General features: G+C 43.6%; 2 protein-coding genes across 31 annotated transcripts in view; one reads left to right on the forward strand and one right to left on the reverse strand.

Moving 5' to 3' along the window:
- Nucleotides 1-1,591: 1,591 nt before the first annotated feature.
- Nucleotides 1,592-5,636, forward strand: SETD6 (SET domain containing 6, protein lysine methyltransferase). Of its 2 annotated transcripts, XM_016929964.4 has the most exons (9): nt 1,592-1,695; nt 1,922-2,011; nt 2,087-2,231; nt 2,336-2,477; nt 2,614-2,808; nt 2,942-3,062; nt 4,181-4,361; nt 4,531-4,673; nt 4,849-5,636. In XM_016929964.4, the coding sequence occupies exons 1-9, from the start codon at nt 1,669-1,671 to the stop codon at nt 5,152-5,154; spliced, it is 1,350 nt and encodes a 449-aa protein (XP_016785453.1). In that variant the 5' UTR covers nt 1,592-1,668; the 3' UTR covers nt 5,155-5,636. The 2 variants fall into 2 exon arrangements, with proteins under 2 accessions (XP_016785453.1, XP_016785452.1); XM_016929963.4 differs by having other exon boundaries at nt 1,922-2,231.
- A 420-nt stretch (nt 5,637-6,056) lies between these two features.
- Nucleotides 6,057-20,626, reverse strand: part of CNOT1 (CCR4-NOT transcription complex subunit 1) — a 110,344-nt gene continuing 95,774 nt past the window's right edge. For all 29 annotated transcript variants that reach the window (XM_511007.7, XM_009430906.5, XM_009430912.4 and 26 more), the window contains 10 exons: nt 20,281-20,529; nt 18,371-18,534; nt 18,097-18,214; nt 16,327-16,428; nt 14,560-14,733; nt 12,083-12,232; nt 11,272-11,452; nt 9,473-9,605; nt 7,280-7,414; nt 6,057-7,133 (listed from right to left, as the gene is read on the reverse strand). In XM_511007.7, coding sequence (XP_511007.2) covers nt 7,055-7,133; nt 7,280-7,414; nt 9,473-9,605; nt 11,272-11,452; nt 12,083-12,232; nt 14,560-14,733; nt 16,327-16,428; nt 18,097-18,214; nt 18,371-18,534; nt 20,281-20,529 — 1,485 coding nt within the window. In that variant the 3' untranslated portion in view covers nt 6,057-7,054. The remainder of the gene's footprint in view (nt 7,134-7,279; nt 7,415-9,472; nt 9,606-11,271; nt 11,453-12,082; nt 12,233-14,559; nt 14,734-16,326; nt 16,429-18,096; nt 18,215-18,370; nt 18,535-20,280; nt 20,530-20,626) is intronic.

Here is a 20,626-nt window from a genome sequence, read left to right on the forward strand (position 1 = left end):
ATTACCATTCAGGACATAGGCGTGGGCAAGGACTTCATGTCCAAAACACCAAAAGCAACGGCAACAAAAGACAAAATTGACAAATGGGATCTAATTAAAATAAAGAGCTTCTGCACAGCAAAAGAAACTACCATCAGAGTGAACAGGCAACCTACAAAATGGGAGAAAATTTTCGCAACCCACTCATCTGACAAAGGGCTAATATCCAGAATCTACAATGAACTCCAACAAATTTACAAGAAAAAAACAAACAACCCCATGAAAAAGTGGGCGAAGGACATGAACAGACACTTCTCAAAAGAAGACATTGATGCAGCCAAAAAACACATGAAAAAATGCTCATCATCACTGGCCATCAGAGAAATGCAAATCAAAACCACTATGAGATACCATCTCACACCAGTTAGAATGGCAATCATTAAAAAGTCAGGAAACAACGGGTGCTGGAGAGGATGTGGAGAAACAGGAACACTTTTACACTGTTGGTGGGACTGTAAACTAGTTCAACCATTGTGGAAGTCAGTGTGGCAATTCCTCAGGGATCTAGAACTAGAAATACCATTTGACCCAGCCATCCCATTACTGGGTATATACCCAAATGACTATGAATCATGCTGCTATAAAGACACATGCACACGTATGTTTATTGCGGCATTATTCACAATAGCAAGGACTTGGAACCAACCCAAATGTCCAACAATGATAGACTGGATTAAGAAAACGTGGCACACATACACCATGGAATACTATGCAGCCATAAAAAATGATGAGTTCACGTCCTTTGTAGGGACATGGATGAAATTGGAAATCATCATTCTCAGTAAACTATCACAAGAACAAAAAACCAAACACCGCATATTCTCACTCATAGGTGGGAATTGAACAATGAGATCACATGGACACAGGAAGGGGAATATCACACTCTGGGGACTGTTGTGGGGTGGGGGGAGGGGGGAGGGATAGCATTGGGAGATATACCTAATGCGAGATGACGAGTTAGTGGGTGCAGCGCACCAGCACGGCACATGTATACATATGTAACTAACCTGCGCAATGTGCACATGTGCCCTAAAACTTAAAGTATTAAAAAAAAAATGTAAGAATTAAAAACAAAAACAAAAACGAGGATGTACTGGCAAATAAGGGCAGAGAGGATCTATTCTAGATCCAGGAGCCCTCTAGGCCACACCACTCTGAAACACACACGAAAACTGCTCTGAACGAATACCACCAGTAAAAGGGTTCCATGGCCATCGGCAACAAGGGGTCGAGATCAGGAGGTCGCTCGCCGCCCAGTTGCGTCGCTCACCACCGGCCAGCCACCAGACCCTCAGCTTCCGATCCAGAAACCGTATTTTGTTCTTGCACCCAGACCGCAAGAAGCCTCAGCCCTCGGGGACAGACCGAAGGCCAGGGCTGTACCTCGCTCAGAACCAGGCGCCAAGCGGCACGGGACTCTCCTTCTGCACTCGCAGCGCGTGAGTGCAATTGGAGATCCTGGACTCAAGATGTTTTCATGAGGAACGATTCCAGCCGGCGGTAACTCCGGCCAGTCTGCAGCGTGGACGCCAAAACAGGCACCACGTGGTTCCGGCGCCGGGGCGGGGCCAGAGACGCCGGAAGTGACCGCGCGGTGCGCCGGCCCGCGGGGAAACGCGCTCTTAGACCATGGCGACCCAGGCGAAGCGTCCACGGGTGAGTGGCGGGCGCGGGGTCCAGCCTTTTCCTCCGCGCCTCACCCCTTCTCCGTTCGCAGAACCGTCCGCCTGCGCCCCCTCCGCTCCCTCCCGCGGGTCCCGCGCCCCTCTCCGCTCGTCCCCTCCTCCACCCAAAGCCCGTTCTGCGCTCGCGCCGCGGTCTCCTGCAGTTCCCAGCGGCCTCTCTGGGGGTCGGACCTGGTCACTGCGCGCACTTATCTCAGGTGGCGGGGCCCGTGGACGGCGGCGACCCGGATCCTGTGGCCTGCTTCCTGAGCTGGTGCCGGCGGGTGGGGCTGGAGCTGAGTCCCAAGGTGAGCGAGCGAGCCGGCGGGCGGAGGACCCGCGGCGGGGCGCGGGCTGCCCTGACCAGCCCTCCTCCTGCTCAGGTGGCGGTCAGCCGGCAGGGCACGGTGGCCGGCTACGGCATGGTGGCCCGGGAGAGCGTGCAGGCCGGAGAGCTGCTGTTCGTGGTGCCGCGGGCCGCGCTCCTGTCGCAGCACACCTGCTCCATCCGCGGCCTGCTGGAGCGAGGTGGGCACGGCGGCGGGCTAGGGCCCTGGAGCGGGGCGGGGCGGGGCGGGGCGGGCCCGGCCCGCGAGGCCGCGCCGGGGCGCTCACACCTGTGTCTTCCTCAGAGCGAGTTGCGCTGCAGAGCCAGTCGGGCTGGGTGCCACTGCTGCTGGCGCTGCTCCACGAGCTGCAGGCCCCGGCCTCACGCTGGAGGCCCTACTTTGCGCTCTGGCCCGAGCTGGGCCGCTTGGAGCACCCGATGTTCTGGTGAGAGCCTTGGGAGGGGTTGGGGAGCGCCTGCACCGTAGCCTGCTGCAAGAACAGTTTCCCCGCCCCTGCACCAGTCCTACCCAGTAAAGTGTGTGAAGGAATGAAGGGAACCTGGGTGTGGGTGTCCCTGCAGGCCAGAGGAGGAGCGCCGGTGCCTGCTCCAGGGCACAGGCGTACCTGAGGCCGTGGAGAAGGATTTGGCCAACATCCGCAGCGAGTACCAGTCCATCGTGCTGCCCTTCATGGAAGCCCACCCCGATCTCTTCAGCCTCAGGGTTCGCTCCCTAGAACTCTACCACCAGCTGGTGGCCCTTGTGATGGCCTATAGGTCAGTGGGTGGGGCCTCTGAGGACGGAACCCTTTTCTTTACAACTCTATAGAGGGACAAAAGTGGAAAAACAGTGAAATCCACCCAGTCCCTCACCCAAGACAGGGCCTTAGCCAGGTTCTGTCAATGGCAGCTTTCAGGAACCACTGGAGGAAGAAGAGGATGAAAAGGAGCCCAACTCCCCCGTGATGGTGCCTGCTGCAGACATACTAAACCACTTAGCCAATCACAACGCCAATCTAGAATACTCTGCGGTGAGTGGAGTTCCTATTGGTGCACTGATTGAGCATGATTCAAGCCATTGTGTCTTAGGCTCCATTCTCTTACTAGTGCTACAAAATGAGTAGGTGAAATCAACTCCTCCTGTATGTCCTTTCAGTATGCATATTACTGTAGAATCATTTGAATGCGAAACATTTTAAAGTCCTCTAAGTTGTGGTTAATCCTCTGATAAACTATACTACCATCATTTATTTAGTGCTAGACATTGAGTGGTCTTCATAGCCATGTTTCATTCCTTTCTGGCTGATCACATCAGTGAGCCCAGACTGTGTGTGGCTCTGTGGATAGCAGCCTGGAACAGTGATAGTCTCCGTGTTTTGGAGGGATGAGGACATTCGCAGGCCAAAGGTCTAAGACGATCCTAAAACTGATATAAAGCTGTGTTTATACCAGCTCTATTCTATATAAAAAGTAGCCTCAAAAGATGGCACATTTATAGGATCAGAAATTAGTAAGTATGGTTATTTCTTAATCCTTGCCTCCATTTTCCTTTCCCACTTTGATCTGCAAAAGTTCCATTTTTTCCCCCCCGAGGCGGAGTCTCACTGTGTCGCCCAGGCTGGAGTGCAGTGGCGTGATCTCGGCTCACTGCAACTTCCGCCTCCTGGGTTCAAGCAATTCTCCCTGCCTCAGCCTCCCGAGTAGTTGGAATTACAGGCTCCTGCCAGCATGCCCGGCTAATTTTTGTATTTTTTAGTAGGGACGGGGTTTCTCCGTGTTGGCCAGGCTGGTCTTGAACTCCTGATCTCAGGTGATCTGCCCACTTTGGCCTCCCTAAGTGCTGGGATTACAGGTGTGAGCCACTGCGCCTGGCCGAAAATTTCGTTTTTAAAGCTAGCAACTTTTTAAGTGCTGAAGAGGACTGTGCAGAAATCCACCCAGTTAAACATGAAGCTGGCCTTTTAAAGTCAGCCCAACCCTTTTTTGTTTCACAGTTTAGGGTCTAACAGGAACTAAAGGTAGAACTTTGGTAGTTAACAGCATCAGTCATGGCTGAACTACACCTGCTGAAGGCTCTTCTTAAGTGGAAATAATCTTCATGGGGCTGGCCCGTGAAAAGCATGGCCCCAGCTTCTCCCTTTCACCTCAGAATTGTCTTCGGATGGTAGCCACTCAGCCCATTCCTAAAGGCCATGAGATTTTCAACACTTATGGGCAAATGGCTAACTGGCAACTGATTCATATGTACGGTTTTGTTGAACCATATCCTGACAACACAGATGACACAGCTGACATTCAGATGGTGACAGTTCGTGAGGCAGCATTACAGGGTGAGTGTATCATTAACTCAATATTTGACACTGATGGTGTGTCTATACCCATGCCTCAGGTTAAATAGCTTTGCTAAATAGCAGTTGACTTTGTAGACTGGGTGGCAGACTAAAGAAGAAATGAACCCTTGGGTGTACTGAGACTTTCACATTGCTGTTTCATCTACAGGAACAAAAACTGAAGCTGAAAGGCTCCTAGTGTACGAGCGCTGGGATTTCCTATGCAAACTGGAGATGGTAGGGGAAGAGGGAGCCTTTGTGATAGGGAGGGAGGAGGTGCTGACTGAAGAGGAGCTGACCACCACACTAAAGGTAAACGGCTGAAAATGGCCATTTAATGCTGATAATCTAAGTATTTAAAGCAAAATAGCTAGGAGAGAGGAAATGTGGGATTTTTAATAAATGCTAAGATGGCTTTAGTCTCCTGAATCATTTCAGAAGTACAAAAGCAGTACATCTAATTAAAGAGCTCTGTGGTTGCTTCTAGGTACTGTGCATGCCTGCTGAGGAGTTCAGAGAGCTTAAAGACCAGGATGGAGGGGGAGATGATAAAAGGGAAGAGGGCAGCCTGACGATCACAAATATTCCCAAGCTCAAAGCATCGTGGAGACAGCTGCTTCAAAACAGTGTTCTACTGACTTTGCAGACTTATGCCACAGACTTAAAAACTGACCAAGGTTTACTCAGTAATAAGGAAGTCTATGCCAAACTCAGCTGGAGGGAACAGCAAGCCTTACAGGTTCGCTATGGTCAGAAGATGATTTTACATCAGTTGTTGGAACTGACAAGTTAGCAGTTTCCCTGTTCCCTGAAGGAACAGCAATAAGAACTTTATTCTAAGCTAATACTCATTGATGTTTGAAAAAGAGGAAAATTTGGATCTTTCTTTTGCTTACTAAACACCAAGAGGAAAAGTAGCAAAGGTGGTGTGCTAGGATTAACTCAGGTAAGGGTGATGTGTTTTAGGATTGAGAACAGCAAACTTGGGAATCACTGCTAATTGTTACTTAAAGCATGTTACAGCTGTTTTGTTCTCAGTTTTAACCAAAGCCAGTGGACATACGGTAGTAATAGGTCTTGTTGTGTTTCAGCATTTAATAATAGACTTTGGAGGTAGACCCCTGGTTTAAATCTAAGTCTAGTCTGAGGAAGTCACTTAACCTTTATTGAAAAGACTCTGGATTTAATAAGCTGTGTAACTGGCACTCGATAGTTACCCAAAGTTCAGTCTAGATGGCACAAACCACCTCTCAGGGAATAAACCCTAAGACATCACTCAAGGAGGACTTCAATTATTTAATTTTGAACTGTTTTGTCCTCTCTGGCCGTAAAACTTGACAGTCATGAAAGGTAAGGCAAATTTTAAGTGGGTTAAGTTTTTAAATATGTATCTACTCATTTTCTTTAAAAAAAAAAAAATACCTGGGGGAAAAGGATATTAAAACTGGGTATTTTAAACTCAGCTTAACCAGATAAACCTGCTCCAGCATTTGTCCAGTGTTGAAATAAATAGGAAGAAAAATACAATTTCCTTAAACATGCCAGCTTAGTAGTAGGAATGACCTATCAATCATTCAGCAAGAAGTTAGTTGGTGGTTCCCCATGGCCCCAAGGTCTGCAGGGCTGGATTGTCCACTTTTCCTCCTCACCACCAGCACTGGCTGCTGCTACTGAGAAAGGCACAGTGGACTCATGTGTGTGTCATGACTTTAATGGTTAGCTACAGTATGCATACACATACAAGAAGTAGGGGAGCTGAAGCCCGGGAAAAGGCTACAAAATACAACACAGGGACCAATACATTTGCAAAACATTCAAAATCCTTATAAAAGGGGCTGTATTGGTCCTTTCAACTTTGTCATTATTCAGCTTAGCCTGTATGGCCATTCAGTGGGGTAATGGGGGAGAACAATTAATGAGATTTGGTTCCCTTTCCTATATTCACACTTTTTAAGTTTCAGGAGAGGATTGTGGGGGTGAGGGTAGGGGGTGGGCTTTAGGCCTGGTCTGGTTTCCCTTTATATAAAGAGCTGACCCCCATCTCAGGCGGCTGAGGTGTATAATCCCCAAAAGAAATAAGATGGTACAAATGCAGTCAGCTTTGGAATACATTTGGGTAGAGACAAAACGGAAACTCATGGGATTCCAATAGTGAGCCCTTCCCATGTTCCTGGACATATCCAATTCTAGCACATCCACATTTTTAATAACTTAGTGATTTTCAAGGTCCCCTGTCCACATTAAAAAAATAAGTTACATAATATTCAAACTGGCTTTTTGCTATTCTTTGGGACACCAGGAATGTCAGAAGACATGGAGCTATGCCCTCAGACAAGTGCATGGCATCAGCTGCCTCTTTATTACAAGGTACCAGTTTATGTACTTGCCTTGGACACAGCTTGCACAAAGCCAAGAAGTTCCAGACAAAGGTTTTCTCTTTCATGTATTTACACAAGTTCAAAATGATATTCACAGCATCTTCTAAATTTTGGCCAAGAGTCAAAAAAATGCATTTAAACTTTGGAACGTGCCCACATAAGACAGGAGGCTGATCCCAACAGTAGTTGGGGCAGATACCCGCAAACCAAAGGGCTGGGAAAGTCAGGAAGAGCTGAAAGGATTCTTCAGTCAGTTTATGAACTCGGTGCAGTGAGACCTCTAGACTGACACGTACAACAGAGATGCAGTTTCGTCTAACTGGCACCTGTCCCTTCCATTACTTGCTGGGCCTGCTTCTGTCCCATGCAGCACTGTGCGACCGACTGGAATAACCTGAAGGATGAAGACAGTTACAAATCTCTGATTAAAGAGTAGGCCTAACAATACCTTGCATCTCATTCAGCTGACCCAACCTAGAGACAGATGGTTTTCAGTCTCCAGTCTCATTCCTAGACAATTAAAAATTACTTTGAACTCACTTTTCGATTTCTGGGGCACAGTGTACAAATTCATGGTTCCAGAACTTAAACGCTGGGTTTTTAATCAGCTCAATGAAGGTAATAAGAAGACCCCAAGGATGTGGCCTATTTACAATCAACCGTTCCAAGAGAACTCTGGAAAAAGGGAGAAAGAGCTAGTTAATGTATAAGAAGCATACAAATTCATGATTATTTCTTCCATTACTTTTTTTCTAACTTCTCCCTGACTATTGAACCACATGCAAAAGTTTTCACCTTTAGTAAAGACAGGTGGCTTAATATACTCCAAATAGCACAGGTTGGAATACCTGGGTTTGAACCCTGCTCTTAGCCCTAGAAGACTAAGTATTAATATAAAGTGCAGATAATGGTATCTACCTCACAGCTGTTCAGAATAAGGGGTGATGGGGGAGAGGAAGCCACATAAAGCCCAGAGTACATGGCACACAAAGTTAGTACAAAAAGTAGTAATTTCCAGAATGAGCTCCCAGGCCGGGCACAGTGGCTCATGCCTGTAATCCAGCACTTTGGGAGGCCGAGGCAGGTGGATCACCTGAGGTCAGGAGTTCGAGACCAGCCTGGCCAACATGGTGAAACCCCATCTCTGCTACAAATATAAAAATTAGTCAGACATGGTGGCCACATGCCTGTAATCCCAGCAGTCGGACGCTGAGGCAGGAGAATCGCTTGAACCCAGTAGGTGGAGGTTGTGGTGAGCCGAGATGGTGCCACTGCACTCCAGCCTGGGCGACAGAGTGAGACCCTGTCTCAAATAAACAGATAAATTAAATAAATAAGCTCACTCTCAATAAAAAGTAAGGAAACAGAAAATAAGAATTAAGTATTCTAACACTGCAGGCTGGGCACAGTGACTCACGCCTGTAATCCCAGCACTCTGGGAGGCCAAGATGGGTGGATCACGAGGTCGGGAGTTCAAGACCAGCCTGGCCAAGATGGTGAAACCCCGTCTCTACTAAAAATACAAAAAATTAGCTGGACGTGGTGGCAGGTGCCTGTAATCCCAGCTACTCAGGAGGCAACAAAGCGAGACTCTGTCTCAAAAAAAAAAAAAAAAAAAAAAAAAAGCTAACATTGCTAGTTCACATGTAAATTGGTAAAATTTTTCCGAATGCCAGTAAGCACTGGCTTAACTTTATATCCTTTCACGTACCAACTGTACATGAAGCATAACAAAGATTACAAGTCCAAGGAGACTTACTGCAGCTTTATATAAACAAAATGGAACATCATCATCTAAGCATCCAATAAGATATTAAATTTTAGTACACAAATCAAAGGAATACCATATTTAGCACCATAGGTACTATTTAATTAGGCAAATGAGCAAGTTTTAAGAGTCTGGCCCAATTTTTAAAGTGTGTGTGTGTGTATATCACAATCTCTCTAATGCTATATGTAGTCTAGGCAATCTGGCAACAGATTCCTAACTATTGTTAGGAAAATGCAAGTATGATCCTGTTATTGCTACTGCTTTCAACCCAGAGGTAATGAGGAAAAGTCCAAGTTCCTTAACATAGACTTCATAGGCCTGCATGATTTAGGACTGGTTATCACCACCACCTCAGAGAAACTCCTGACCTTTAATCAAAATGTGCCTTGTGGTGTAAACTACTTTTCATTTAAGCCATGATTGCGATTTATAATTCCCTAACTTGTGATAAATGTCCATCAGAATGAGTATTAAGAGGGCAGGAACCATCCATTTTGCTCACAATTGTATCCCACATTTAACACATTATTGGACATGTAAAAGATTTTCACTGAAGGCCAGGTGCGGTGGCTCACACCTGTAATCCCAGCACTTTGGGAGGCTGAGGCGGGTGGATCACTTGAGGTCAGGAGTTCAAGATCAGCCTGGCCAACATGGTGAAACCCCGTCTCTACTAAAATACAAAAATTAGCTGGGCGTGGTGGCAGGCGCCTGTAATCCCAGCTACTTGAGAGGCTAAGGCCCGAGAATCGCTTGAACCTGGGAGGCGGAGGTTGCAGTGAGCCAAGATGGCACCACTGTACTGCAGACTGAGTGACAGAGCAACACTCCGTCTCAAAAAAACAAAAAAAAACCCAAACGGATTTTCACTGAACACTGAAAGCATAGAGAAGAGGAAAAAAAAAAAAGATGAAAGGGAGGAGATCCTTTTGAAGCATTTAAAAAATAAGCTGCTCGCTTACCTTGTGATCTGTTCTTGGATGGCTTCCGTATTGGCCTCTGCAAAAAGGTACAGCATGGTGCAACTGAAGTAGTGAGTGTGGCTATTTGGGTACCGGAGCTGATTTGCAATTGCATTCAAAAAGAGATAGCGACCTAGAAATTAAGAAACCTTGACTTAGGACTTAGTCTGAAAGGCCAATATGGGAAGACAGTTCTAACTGGCTAGGGTTTAGGTTTCTGACAGAGGCTTTCAAATTAATCTTTGGTTTAAAGCAGTGGTTCTTGGGACCCCAAAGAGTTCTCATTTCTGTGTGTTTTATTTCAGAATTTTCCACATTAGAAATTAGATTTTAAAAATATTCATTTTTAAAAAGACCCACTATGTGCTAATGTAAGAAACATGAACTATTTTCTGGTGACACTCATCACTAAGTCTTTCTACATTTTGCAGATCTCTAAGTCTTGCTTAATAAAAGACAGCTGGATCCTCATTTCTGCTTCTGTGTTCAACTTGTTACAGTATATTTCATGTAACCTCTGAGAAATTCAACTGTACACTCATGACAGAATAGACCCAAAAATGTACATGTTGTTTTATGATGAAAACAGTTTTGGGCCGGGCATGGTGGCTCACGCCTGTAATCCCAGCACTTTGGGAGGCTGAGGCAAGTGGATCACTTGAGGTCAGGGGTTCAAGACCAGCGTGGCCAACATGGTGAAACCCCATCTCTACTAAAAATACATAAAAATTAGCTGGGCATGGTGGCGTGTGCCTGTAATCCCAGCTCCTCGGGAGGCTGAGGCAGGAGAATCGCTTGAACCCCTGAGGCGGAAGTTATGGTGAGCCGATATTGCGCCACTGCCTTCTAGCCTGGGTGAGAGAGCAAGACTCTATCGCAAAAAAAAAAAAAATAAGTTTTGACCTCACAGCCCTCCTAAAAAGGTCTTGACACCCTAAGGGTACCCAGCCCACATTTTGATTAGTCTAAACTACACTGGAATAAGTATTATCTTAATTGGGTTTGGTTGTTTGCCTCTGCTTGACATTATTCGTGTTTGTGAGTCTGTCACAGTGACACGTTTCTCTAAAGGCTGCCGTCCTTTTATTGCCGAGCTCTTGGACGTGATGGTATTCAATTTTGTTATATCTTGAATTTAAGCTGTCTTAAATCCATCCCACATATAGGCATGCAGCATATATGCAACATCAATTCATCTCTCCAGAATCAATAGCAAAGTTAAAGAGTAGTGTCCCCCTAAAATATATGTATGCAAAACTGGACAGGACTGTACAACTAGTTAGCACCTAACTGGGGTCTCTATTATGTAAGATAAATATAGAGGACCAAATGAAATGTAGCTCAAGCAGAAAAGCTGCAACCTGCAACAGGAGTTATACTGTGAGCTTTTTGCAGAACAGGAGAGTCCTATTCACTAATCTTTATACACGAACATTTAACAAGATGCCTGCCAAACACGCACCAATAAAAATGCTTATATAAGGCAGCCTAACAAAACAATGTAACAAGAAGCTATGTTTAAAGGGACTTTAAGTTTATTTTCACACTAAAAAACTTCAGTCACATACACCAAAACTGATACTGCACGATTCTGGATAATTCTTTCCTTTATGCTTTTTTGTATTTTCTGCACTGAGCAGATAATGTCCAATTAAAGATAATCAGCTAGACCTGTGAATAAATATACTGACAGAACATTCCTTCACTATTGTGGCTTGAAGCATTTTTACATTTTTGTGATCAGATTGTAGCAAAAAGCACAGAGAACTCTACTCTGAAAACTGGCAGGCTTCACTCACCCTCAGTGTCCAAGTCCACAGCCAAATTCTGGAAGATATCCATGTGTGCTGAGTGAGTGATGGTGCTCATTGAAGGTGTGCTGCCCTTGTTGTGGATGTGCGCAATGGCCTGAGTCCCGACATAGAGCACCAGTGCATTGATGAGCTGGAGGTTGTAGCGATTCCCAGGTTCATTGGATACCTTAAAATGAGCAAAACAGAACTCCTTATGCTTACTCCTACAGAGGACCAATTCTAGCACCAGTATTTCTAAACCCTTCTTACACCTTCATGGAAAGGCCAAACATTTATTTGTGATTCACTTGCTTGAATTTGTGAGGTTATTTAACAAATACACAGATGCTCCAAAGGTGGTTGTATCAATAAGAGAAATGTGATTTCCCTCAGGAAGCCGAAGCTCAAGGCACAGCTCTAAAGTAAAGTTTATAAAATCAAAATATGCACTGTGCCAATTAAAGATTTGGAGAGAAAGTTGTAGTTGCATGGCATATACAGACTGTAAATATATAACTTTCCAAAATATCCTATAGAGAAATGTAAATCAGCATCCAGGTATTCAGAAAAATCCTAGGAGTACCAACAGCTAATGACTGTCTGTGGTCTACTCTTCTAGTGCTGTCTTGTCCAAAGCTGTAGCAAAATATCACTGATTAAATGAACTAGTAAAATACGTAAATCCAGTTAATCAACCTCACCCAATTGATGGAAATGACAATAGAAGACTAACTCCCAAATGGACCACACACAGGACCATACATAGAAAGTGCTTTATATGGAAGACGTAGATGAGTTTTAAACCAAACCGATTAACCTGTAGGTTGCTGCGCAGATCAGACAGGAAAGTGACTGGTGATCGAGTTTTAAGATAGGAATCCAAATCCTTTTTGAACTGAGGTGGCATTACTCCAGTGAAATTGGTGAGAATCCGGGGAGCAATGTTAATTTCACTCAACATGTCCACCTGCCACAGATAAAATGCAAGAATCACAAGCAGAATCATTTTTATTAGTAAATTACATCTATGCTTAAGTGGTGGGACTGTTTTTCTAAAACTATATACACTATAAATGCCTTGAAGAGCACAGCTGCCACATTTTATTAATCAGTCTTTCTTTCTTTAGAAGAATCTTGGTTCAAAATAATAAAAATTTCCCACTCTATAATGTATTTCCTTCCCAGAGGCAAGATACCTTTTGGGCAAAGGTCTAATTTGCACAACTAACTGATTTTTCTTGGACTTGGGTTTCAAAATAATAATCCGGAATAAGATTCCTCACTCACCAAGAGTCTTTGAAAAGAAGCCCCAGCAAGACCAGACATCACACTTACTCCTTTAAAAAAAAAAAAAAAAAAAAAAAAAATTGAAGCCGGGCGCAGTGGCTCACGCCTGTAAACCCAGCACTTTGGGAGGCCGAGGTAGGCGGATCACCTGAGGTTGGGAGTTCAAGACCACCCTGACCAACATGGAGAAACCCCATCTCTACTAAAAATATAAAATTAGCTGGGTGTGGTGCCTGTAATCCCAGCTGCTCGGGAGTCTGAGGCAGGAGAATCGCTTGAACCCAGGAGGCAGAGGTTGCAGTGAGCCAGAGCTCACGCCATTGCGCTCCAGCCTGGGCAACAAGAACGAAACTCCGTCTCAAAAAAAAAAAAAAAAAAATCCATGTGTCAGAGTACAGACTACATTTAAACTATAGCTGGGCACTTCTAGTGGTGTGCACCTCTAGTCACAGCTACTCTGGAGGCTGAGGCAGGAGGATGGCTTGAGCACAGGAGCCTGAGGCTGAAGTGCACTATGTTCACACCTGTGAATAGTCACTGCCCTTCAGCCTGGGCAAAACAACGAGACCCCTGTCTCTTAAACAAACTATAGTAGCCATGTCAGGGTGGTGAGATTTTAAGTGGTCCTCTCTCTCCTTTATTCCAACAACTTACAAAAAATACAGTGGGTTCTCCATACCCTTAGGTTCCATATCTAATTAACCTCAAATCGAAAATATGGGGGGTGAAGGTAGAGGTAGATGATGGGGTCAATAAAAAATAATACAACAATAAAGGCCGGGTGCAGTGGCTCATGCCTGTAATCCCAGCATTTTGGGAGGCCAAGGCAGGCAGATCGTGAGGTCAGGAGTTTGAGACCAGCCTGGCCAACTAGTGAAACCCCGTCACTACTAAAAATACAAAAAAAAAATTAGCCAGGCATGGTGGCGGGCACCTGTAGTACCAGCTACTTGGGAGGCTGAGGCAGGAGAATCACTGGACCCCAGGAGGCGGAAGTTGCAGTGAGCTGAGATTGCGCCACTGCACTCCAGCCTGGGTGACAGAGTGAGACTCTGTCTCAAAAATAAATAAATAAATACAAATAAATAATAATACAACAATAAAAAACACAAAATTTAAAAAGTTATTAATATAGTTTAAAATAGTTATTTCCATAATAGCATTACACTACATTAGGTATCATAAGCACTACAGATGTCATTTAAGGGGATATGCAAAGGTTATATGCCACTTTACATACAGGACTTAAGCATACTTAAAATTTGGTGTCCCAGTGGGTCCTAGAACCAATCCTCCAAGAATAGCAAGGGACCAAGGAACAACTGCACAAGTGCACAGACACAAAACTGTGAAATATGGAGACTATGGCAGGGCGTGGTGGCTCACACCTGTAATCCCAGCACTTTGGGAGGCCGAAGCAGGCAGATTACTTGAGGTGAGGAGCTCAAAACCAACCTGGCTGACATGGCGAAACCTCATCTCTACTAAACACATAATTAGCCAGGTGTGGTGGCGAGTGCCTGTAATCCCAGCTACTTGGGAGGCTGAGGTGGGAGAATAGCTTGAACCAGCGAAGGGGAGGTTGCAGTAAGCCGAGACTGCACCACTGCACTCCAGCCTGGGTCACAGAGTAAGACTCTGCCTCAAAAAAAGAAAAAGATTACAAAAGTCTGTTTGTTCTGCAATTCTTTGCCATGTGGGGCACACCCAGCAAATGACTGCCCCAACACCTAAGCTGTGGTTCTGTAAATAGAGCTAAATTTAACATCAAAATTAACATGAAAACTAGCAACTAGAAAAATGCTGTGAACCAATATTCACCAGCAACAGCAATAGCAACAATATCATACCTTCTATCAGGCTTAATAACATTATTTCCTTTAAAGAGTACCCTTAACTAACAGTGTGCGTGTTATGTTGGGTAGGAAAGTGCTGAACAGTCTACTTATCAGAGAAAGGACTGAAATATTAAGACATAAGTTTTCCTTTAACTAGTTGGAACCTTACCTTTAGATTAGGAGTGAACGGGTCGGGGAGCCTCATGTTTCTTGGAAAGGCACTCAGGATCAAATTTCTTAACTGGATACAATTAGGTGGGATCACATCACAGAACCCATAATGGTAATCACAAAGGAACTCTGGGAAATCATGCAAAAGAACCAGCAGCACTCTTAAAGTGCCCTATTTTTAAAAAACAAGAAAAATATTTCCACACTAAGGAAAATGGAGTAACGTTTTCCTATTGTAACTTAAGCCCCCCACCCCCCTCAAAAGAATAAAGTATACTTTAGTAACATTTCTTAAAAAGTTTTAGGCTTTAATTAACATTATCACAGATGATTTATCAAATATTTCCATTTAGGTATCATGAAAAACTAGGCATCAAGAGTTTACAGGCTGAAATGAATATGCTAGAAGAGGAGACTGGACAAAAAATAAAAATACAATGATGTAAGCGTCTATCTTCAGAAGCTAAAAAAAAAAAAAAGAACTAATGAAAACCAAAGAAAGTAGAGTAAAAGCATATAATAAATTTTTTAAAGTACTGAAAAGGGAGAAAATCAAGGCCCAAGTTAGTTATTAGAAAAAATAAATTGATAAACCCTAACCAAGGCTGACAGAGAAAACACAAAAATTATTAATGTCAGGAATGACATTACAGATCCTACAGTCATAAAAAATAGTTTCAGAACATTAAACGACTTTATGCTCATAAATCTGACAATTCAGATCGGTGGAAATAGAACACCTTAGCACACTGAGACACACAAAGATTTCCTACACAAGTCACAAAAAGCAACTTTTAATGTAAGTTTAAAAATCTGCAATTTTGACTACAATAAATTTTAAAGCTTCTGATCCTCAAAAGACACCTCCCCCTTCCTTTAAGGGAGTAAAAGGGCAAGCTGTGAGAGTGGGAGATGTTTGAATATATAGTAACAACAAAGGGCTTGTATTTAAAACATATAAAGAATTATTTAATAAATAAAAATACAAACAAGAGCCAAAAGACTGGAAGAGGAGCATCACAAAAAGGTGATATCCATGGCTGATCTACACATGAAAACCTCATTAAGAAATCATCAAGGAGGGTGGGTGCAGTGGCTCACGCCTGTAATCTCAGCACTTCAGGAGGCTGAGGCAGACTGATCACTTAAGGTCAGGAGTTTGAGACGAGCGTAGCCAATGTAATGAGATCCCCCATGTATACTAAAAATACAAAAAATTAGCCAGGCATGGTGGCACATGCCTGTAGTCTCTGCTACTAGGGAGACTGAGGCACAAGAATCACTTGAACCTGGGAGGTGGAGGTTGCAGTAAGCTGAGATCGCGCCACTACACTCCAGCCTGGGTTTCAGAGTGAGACTCTGTCTCAAAAAAAAAAAAAAAAAAAAAAAGATAAATCACCAACAAACAAAATTCCATCCACAATGAGATCTCACAGTACAACTGCCAAAATGGCTAAAATGAAAAACAGATAATACCAGGTATGGCAAGATGAAGATGGGGGAAAACCAGGAACTCCTCCAAGCTGTTTACAAGTATAAACTGGTACAAACGCTTTGTAAAACTGTAGTATCTTCTACAGTTGAACATATACAAACACTGTACAACTTGGGTGCTGGTTATGCAAGTACACTTGATTTTTACACTTTTCTGAATGTATATCATGCCTCAAAGGCTTAATAAAAACAAAATAAGGCCTCAGATTCCTAAAGTGTATTTTCTTAAGATCTCAGTTATTTTAATTTATAATAAATCCAAGTTAATTACCTTGTAGAGGATTTGCATAGGTTTGGTGAGTTCCACATTTCTAAGGAAAGGCGCTAAATATTTGAATAAATCAATCAGTAGCTGTGCATACATAGGCCACCCCTGAAAGAAAGAAATGTACATGAGTCATAATTATACTCAGCTGTTTTTCAGCCACTACAAGTCGCCCAAGCAGCTACACTGACTTATCTTCTTCATGCTAATATAAGTAGAGAATACTAATGTTAAGTACTTCTACAAAAGATCGGCATTAAAGGCCAGGCACGGTGGCTGACGCCTGTAATCCCAGCACTCTGGGAGGCCAAGGCCGGTGGATCACTTGAAGTCAGGAGTTCGAGACCAGCCTGGCCAACATATTGAAATCCTGTCTCAACTAAGAATACAAAAAATTAGCCAGGCGAGGTGGCGGGCACCTATAATCCCAGCTACTCTGGAGGCTGAGGCACGAGAATTGCTTCAACCTGGGAGGCAGAGGTTGCAGTGAGCCGAGGTCGTGGCACTGCACTCCAGCCTGGACAACAAGAGCAAAACTCCATCAAAAAGAAAAGAAAAGAAAAAAGACTGGCATTAAAAAGATTAAAAAGGACCAAGTTATTATGGAGATAGTGGGAAATAATATTTGAAAAAAACTGGCTCCAGAGATTTCAAGACATAATGGTCCCTGTGTACCTGTAGCAAAATTTAAAAAGGGAGAGGAGTAAACTTCTGATAGAACACAAAACAGTCAACTGCAGAAACTGACAACTAGAAATGTGTTTTCTTAATTCCTTATTAAGTCTCAGCCATTTCCTTTCTCTCTTCCAACTCAACTCTTCGCAAATAACCTTGTTCAGTCCACGACATGAATTCTCTATTTTCAGCCAATGTCAGCCTGCTCACCCTCCCCCAACTATACCAATTATGTTCAATTAATTATTGGATAATTGCATTTAATATGTTGTGTTACTTCCTCCCCCAACTATACCAATTATGTTCAATTAATTCTTGGATAATTGCATTTAATATGTTGTGTTCCTTCCTCCTAGAATGCCCTTCTCCACCAAACAAAACTTCATTTAAGAGCTATTTCACCTTCTTTGTCAAGTTCACTCCATTACATAGCAGTCACATTTCTTCTGATCTGAGGGGCCAAAGAATGGTACTTTCTGCAGTACTCATTTGCCAATTTAATTCCAAGATGGGAGGAAAAAAACTTATCATGTTAACTGTGTTGTATTACCAATTAGATAAAGAACTCTTAAATAGAACTTGATCATAATCCTTCAAAATAACATAGCCAGTAGTCCTCAACCTTAGTTTGAGAGCCTTCCGCATTTAAAGTGAGTCTGTAAAACCAACAAGCTCCAGAGCCCTGTTACCCAGAGATTTATTCAGATATTTATGAGGGCACACATGGATTTCAACTTTAAAAACAACACCCCTACCCCCAAAAAAACCCTTAACTGACAAATATGTAAAATAAATCATCCTGTGTATAAAGAAGCAAAACATTTTAAAAGAAAGAAAGGAAAAAACAATAAAAAAAAACTTCAGAGACTGACACAGGTGGCCCACAACTGAGTTGAAGCAACAACACCTAATCACTGAGGAATGGCTTTCAGGCAGAGGCAGTCAAGTAATTGACTTGAGTGAACACTAAATAGCATTCCCAACTAAGTTTGGAAGAAGTACAATTACTACTAAATGACTAATAGAAATCTACAGGCAATGCTAATAAATAAGCCCAGGTAGTTATAGTCTTCATCTACAGGAGATAAACTGCAGCCACACCTTCTGCTGTGGCGTATGTGCCAGCATTCTTGCAATAAATATCCGATGGGAAATCAGTTCAAGCCAGGCATATACAAAGCCAGGAGCTTTGGTAGGCCTCAAGATGTGGAATGTATTGCTGAAAGAAGAAAAACCTTAGTCAGAAGCACAGTCCAACTTAAATACAGTGAACAGCACATGAATGTAGGCTCAAAATGCTCAAGAGTTCTACTCCCAAAATTTTACTACATTAATCCAGCAAACCTTAACACAAAATCGCAAACACAATACTCACCAGAAAGCTGTAAGTGTCTGGAAATTAATGGTTTCCAACACATGCTCAGGTGCATTGAGTTCCAAGAGAAGCATGATAAAAATTCGATGGTAGGGAAGTTGCTGAAATTCACTCTGACGAACATCATGATCCTGAAGGAGAACTCCCACTACTATACCAAGGACCTACGTAAAACACAAATCAGAGCTTGTAAATCATTCAGATAATCCACTCACCACTTTGATGTCATGCTTTTTAAACTTTGCATTCTTAAACCCAACATTAAAGGAAAGCATATATACAATTTGAATACAAAATTACATGCTGGCAGCCGATAGGGTCATAAATTGGTCTGACTCCGCCTTCAGTGTTTTGTGTGTTTCTTTGCATTTCAACATCCTTGGACCACACCTGAATATTCTCCACAAATGCCCAATGGTTCTTCTTCAGCTCTAGAAATCAGCAAAGCCCCTCACATTTCACCATGTTAACACAATATAACAATCTAATTTGTCTGGTCTGACATGAAGTTGACATGTGGGAATGATTTACGCCTGTCTTGGCATTTAGTAGGCAGGGGCCAGGAAAGCTGTTAGGCTGCAGAGATCCCATTCCACTTGACTTGCCCACTGAACAGTGAGGGGCTTGAAGAACACATCTCTAATTTCCCAAATCCAAAATCACAGTCCATTTTTACAAGTATTTTTGCATTGTTTTAATATTCAAATTTCCAGGAACTCCACTGTGTAAATCAAGCCAATGACTAATATCACTCATGTACTTGAGTTGCCAATCTATCAGCAGGAGGCACATCTAGCCACCCACTCACAGTGATTCTGTATATGGGGCAAATTCATACTACCAAGCATTAACATACTGAAATACATTATGATCTCTTTTTGTATTTCGGTTAAGGCACTATATTCTAAGACAGAGCAGGTATGTTTACATATTATTTACAAATTTAATTTCAGGACAGAAAAGAGACATTAACAAAATGTTTGGGGGAAGGGTTGGCCTCAATAGGGTTAAGAACCACTTATGTGGCCAGGCATGGTGGCTCATGCCTGTAATCCCAGCACTTTGGGAAGTCGAGGCAGGCGGGTCACTTGAGGGACCCAATAGGGTTAAGAACCACTGATGTGGCCGGGCGCTGTGGCTCACGCCTATAATCCCATCACTTTGGGAGGCTGAGGCAGGCGGATCACGAGGTTGGGAGAGCGAGACCATCCAGGCTAACACGGTGAAACCCTGTCTCTACTAAAAATATAAAAAATTAGCCGGGCACGGTGGCGGGTGCCTGTAGTCCCAGCTACTCGGGAGGCTGAGGCAGGAGAATGGCGTGAATCTGGGAGGCGGAGCTTGCAGGAGCCGAGATCCCGCCACTGCACTCCAGCCTGGGTGACAGAGTGAGACTCCGTCTCAAAACAACAGAAAACAAACAAAACAAAACAAAAAATACAAGAAAAATTAGCCGGGCATGTTGGCGAGTGCCTGTAGTCCCAGCTACTCACGAGGCTGAGGTAGGAGAACGGTGTGAACCTAGGAGGCGGAGTTTGCAGTAAGCCGAGATTGCACCACTGCACTCCAGTCTGGGCGACAGAGCGAGACTCCATCTCAAATAAAAAGAAACCACTGATGTGGCCAGGCATGGTGGTTCATGCCTGTAATCCCAGCACTACGGGAAGAGGTGGATCACTCGAGGCCAGAAGTTTGAGACCAGCTTCGGCAACATGGTAAGACTCTACTAAAAATAGAAAAGCTCCAGGAATCGTGGCTCATGCCTGTATTCCCAGCTACTTCGGAGGCACTCCAGCCTGGGTGACAGAGTGAGACTCTCTCAAAGAAACAAAATAAAAAATAATAATAAATAAATAAATAAAACACCCCACTGATGTAGACCAAGACTAAGTCAAGAAAGGATTTCAGACCTTGTTCAGCAGATTAATCTTTGTGACAGTGTTGGTGGCCTCCCCTGAGTGTTTCACGAGCAGTGCAATGAGTCGAACAAAGGCATCCAGGTTGTGATAGCACTTGGCTCGGATCATGGTGGGATTGGCAGCAGGATTGTGCTGCTGCTCAGCCTGAGCACGGTAACTGATTTCAACACACATTTCAGTACACAGACGAAAGAACCTTGTTATGAGATCATCGGTCTTCAGTATTCCTTGCTGGTGCATCTACAACGGGAACAAAAAATAAAGACACAATGAGGTAACACACACAAATAAACTTCATATACCTTTAATTTTCAGGCTTAAGAGATATTCTCATTTG

Source organism: Pan troglodytes, chromosome 18 (genome assembly GCF_028858775.2).
Source record: "Pan troglodytes isolate AG18354 chromosome 18, NHGRI_mPanTro3-v2.0_pri, whole genome shotgun sequence".
NCBI classification, from domain to species: Eukaryota; Metazoa; Chordata; class Mammalia; order Primates; family Hominidae; genus Pan; species Pan troglodytes.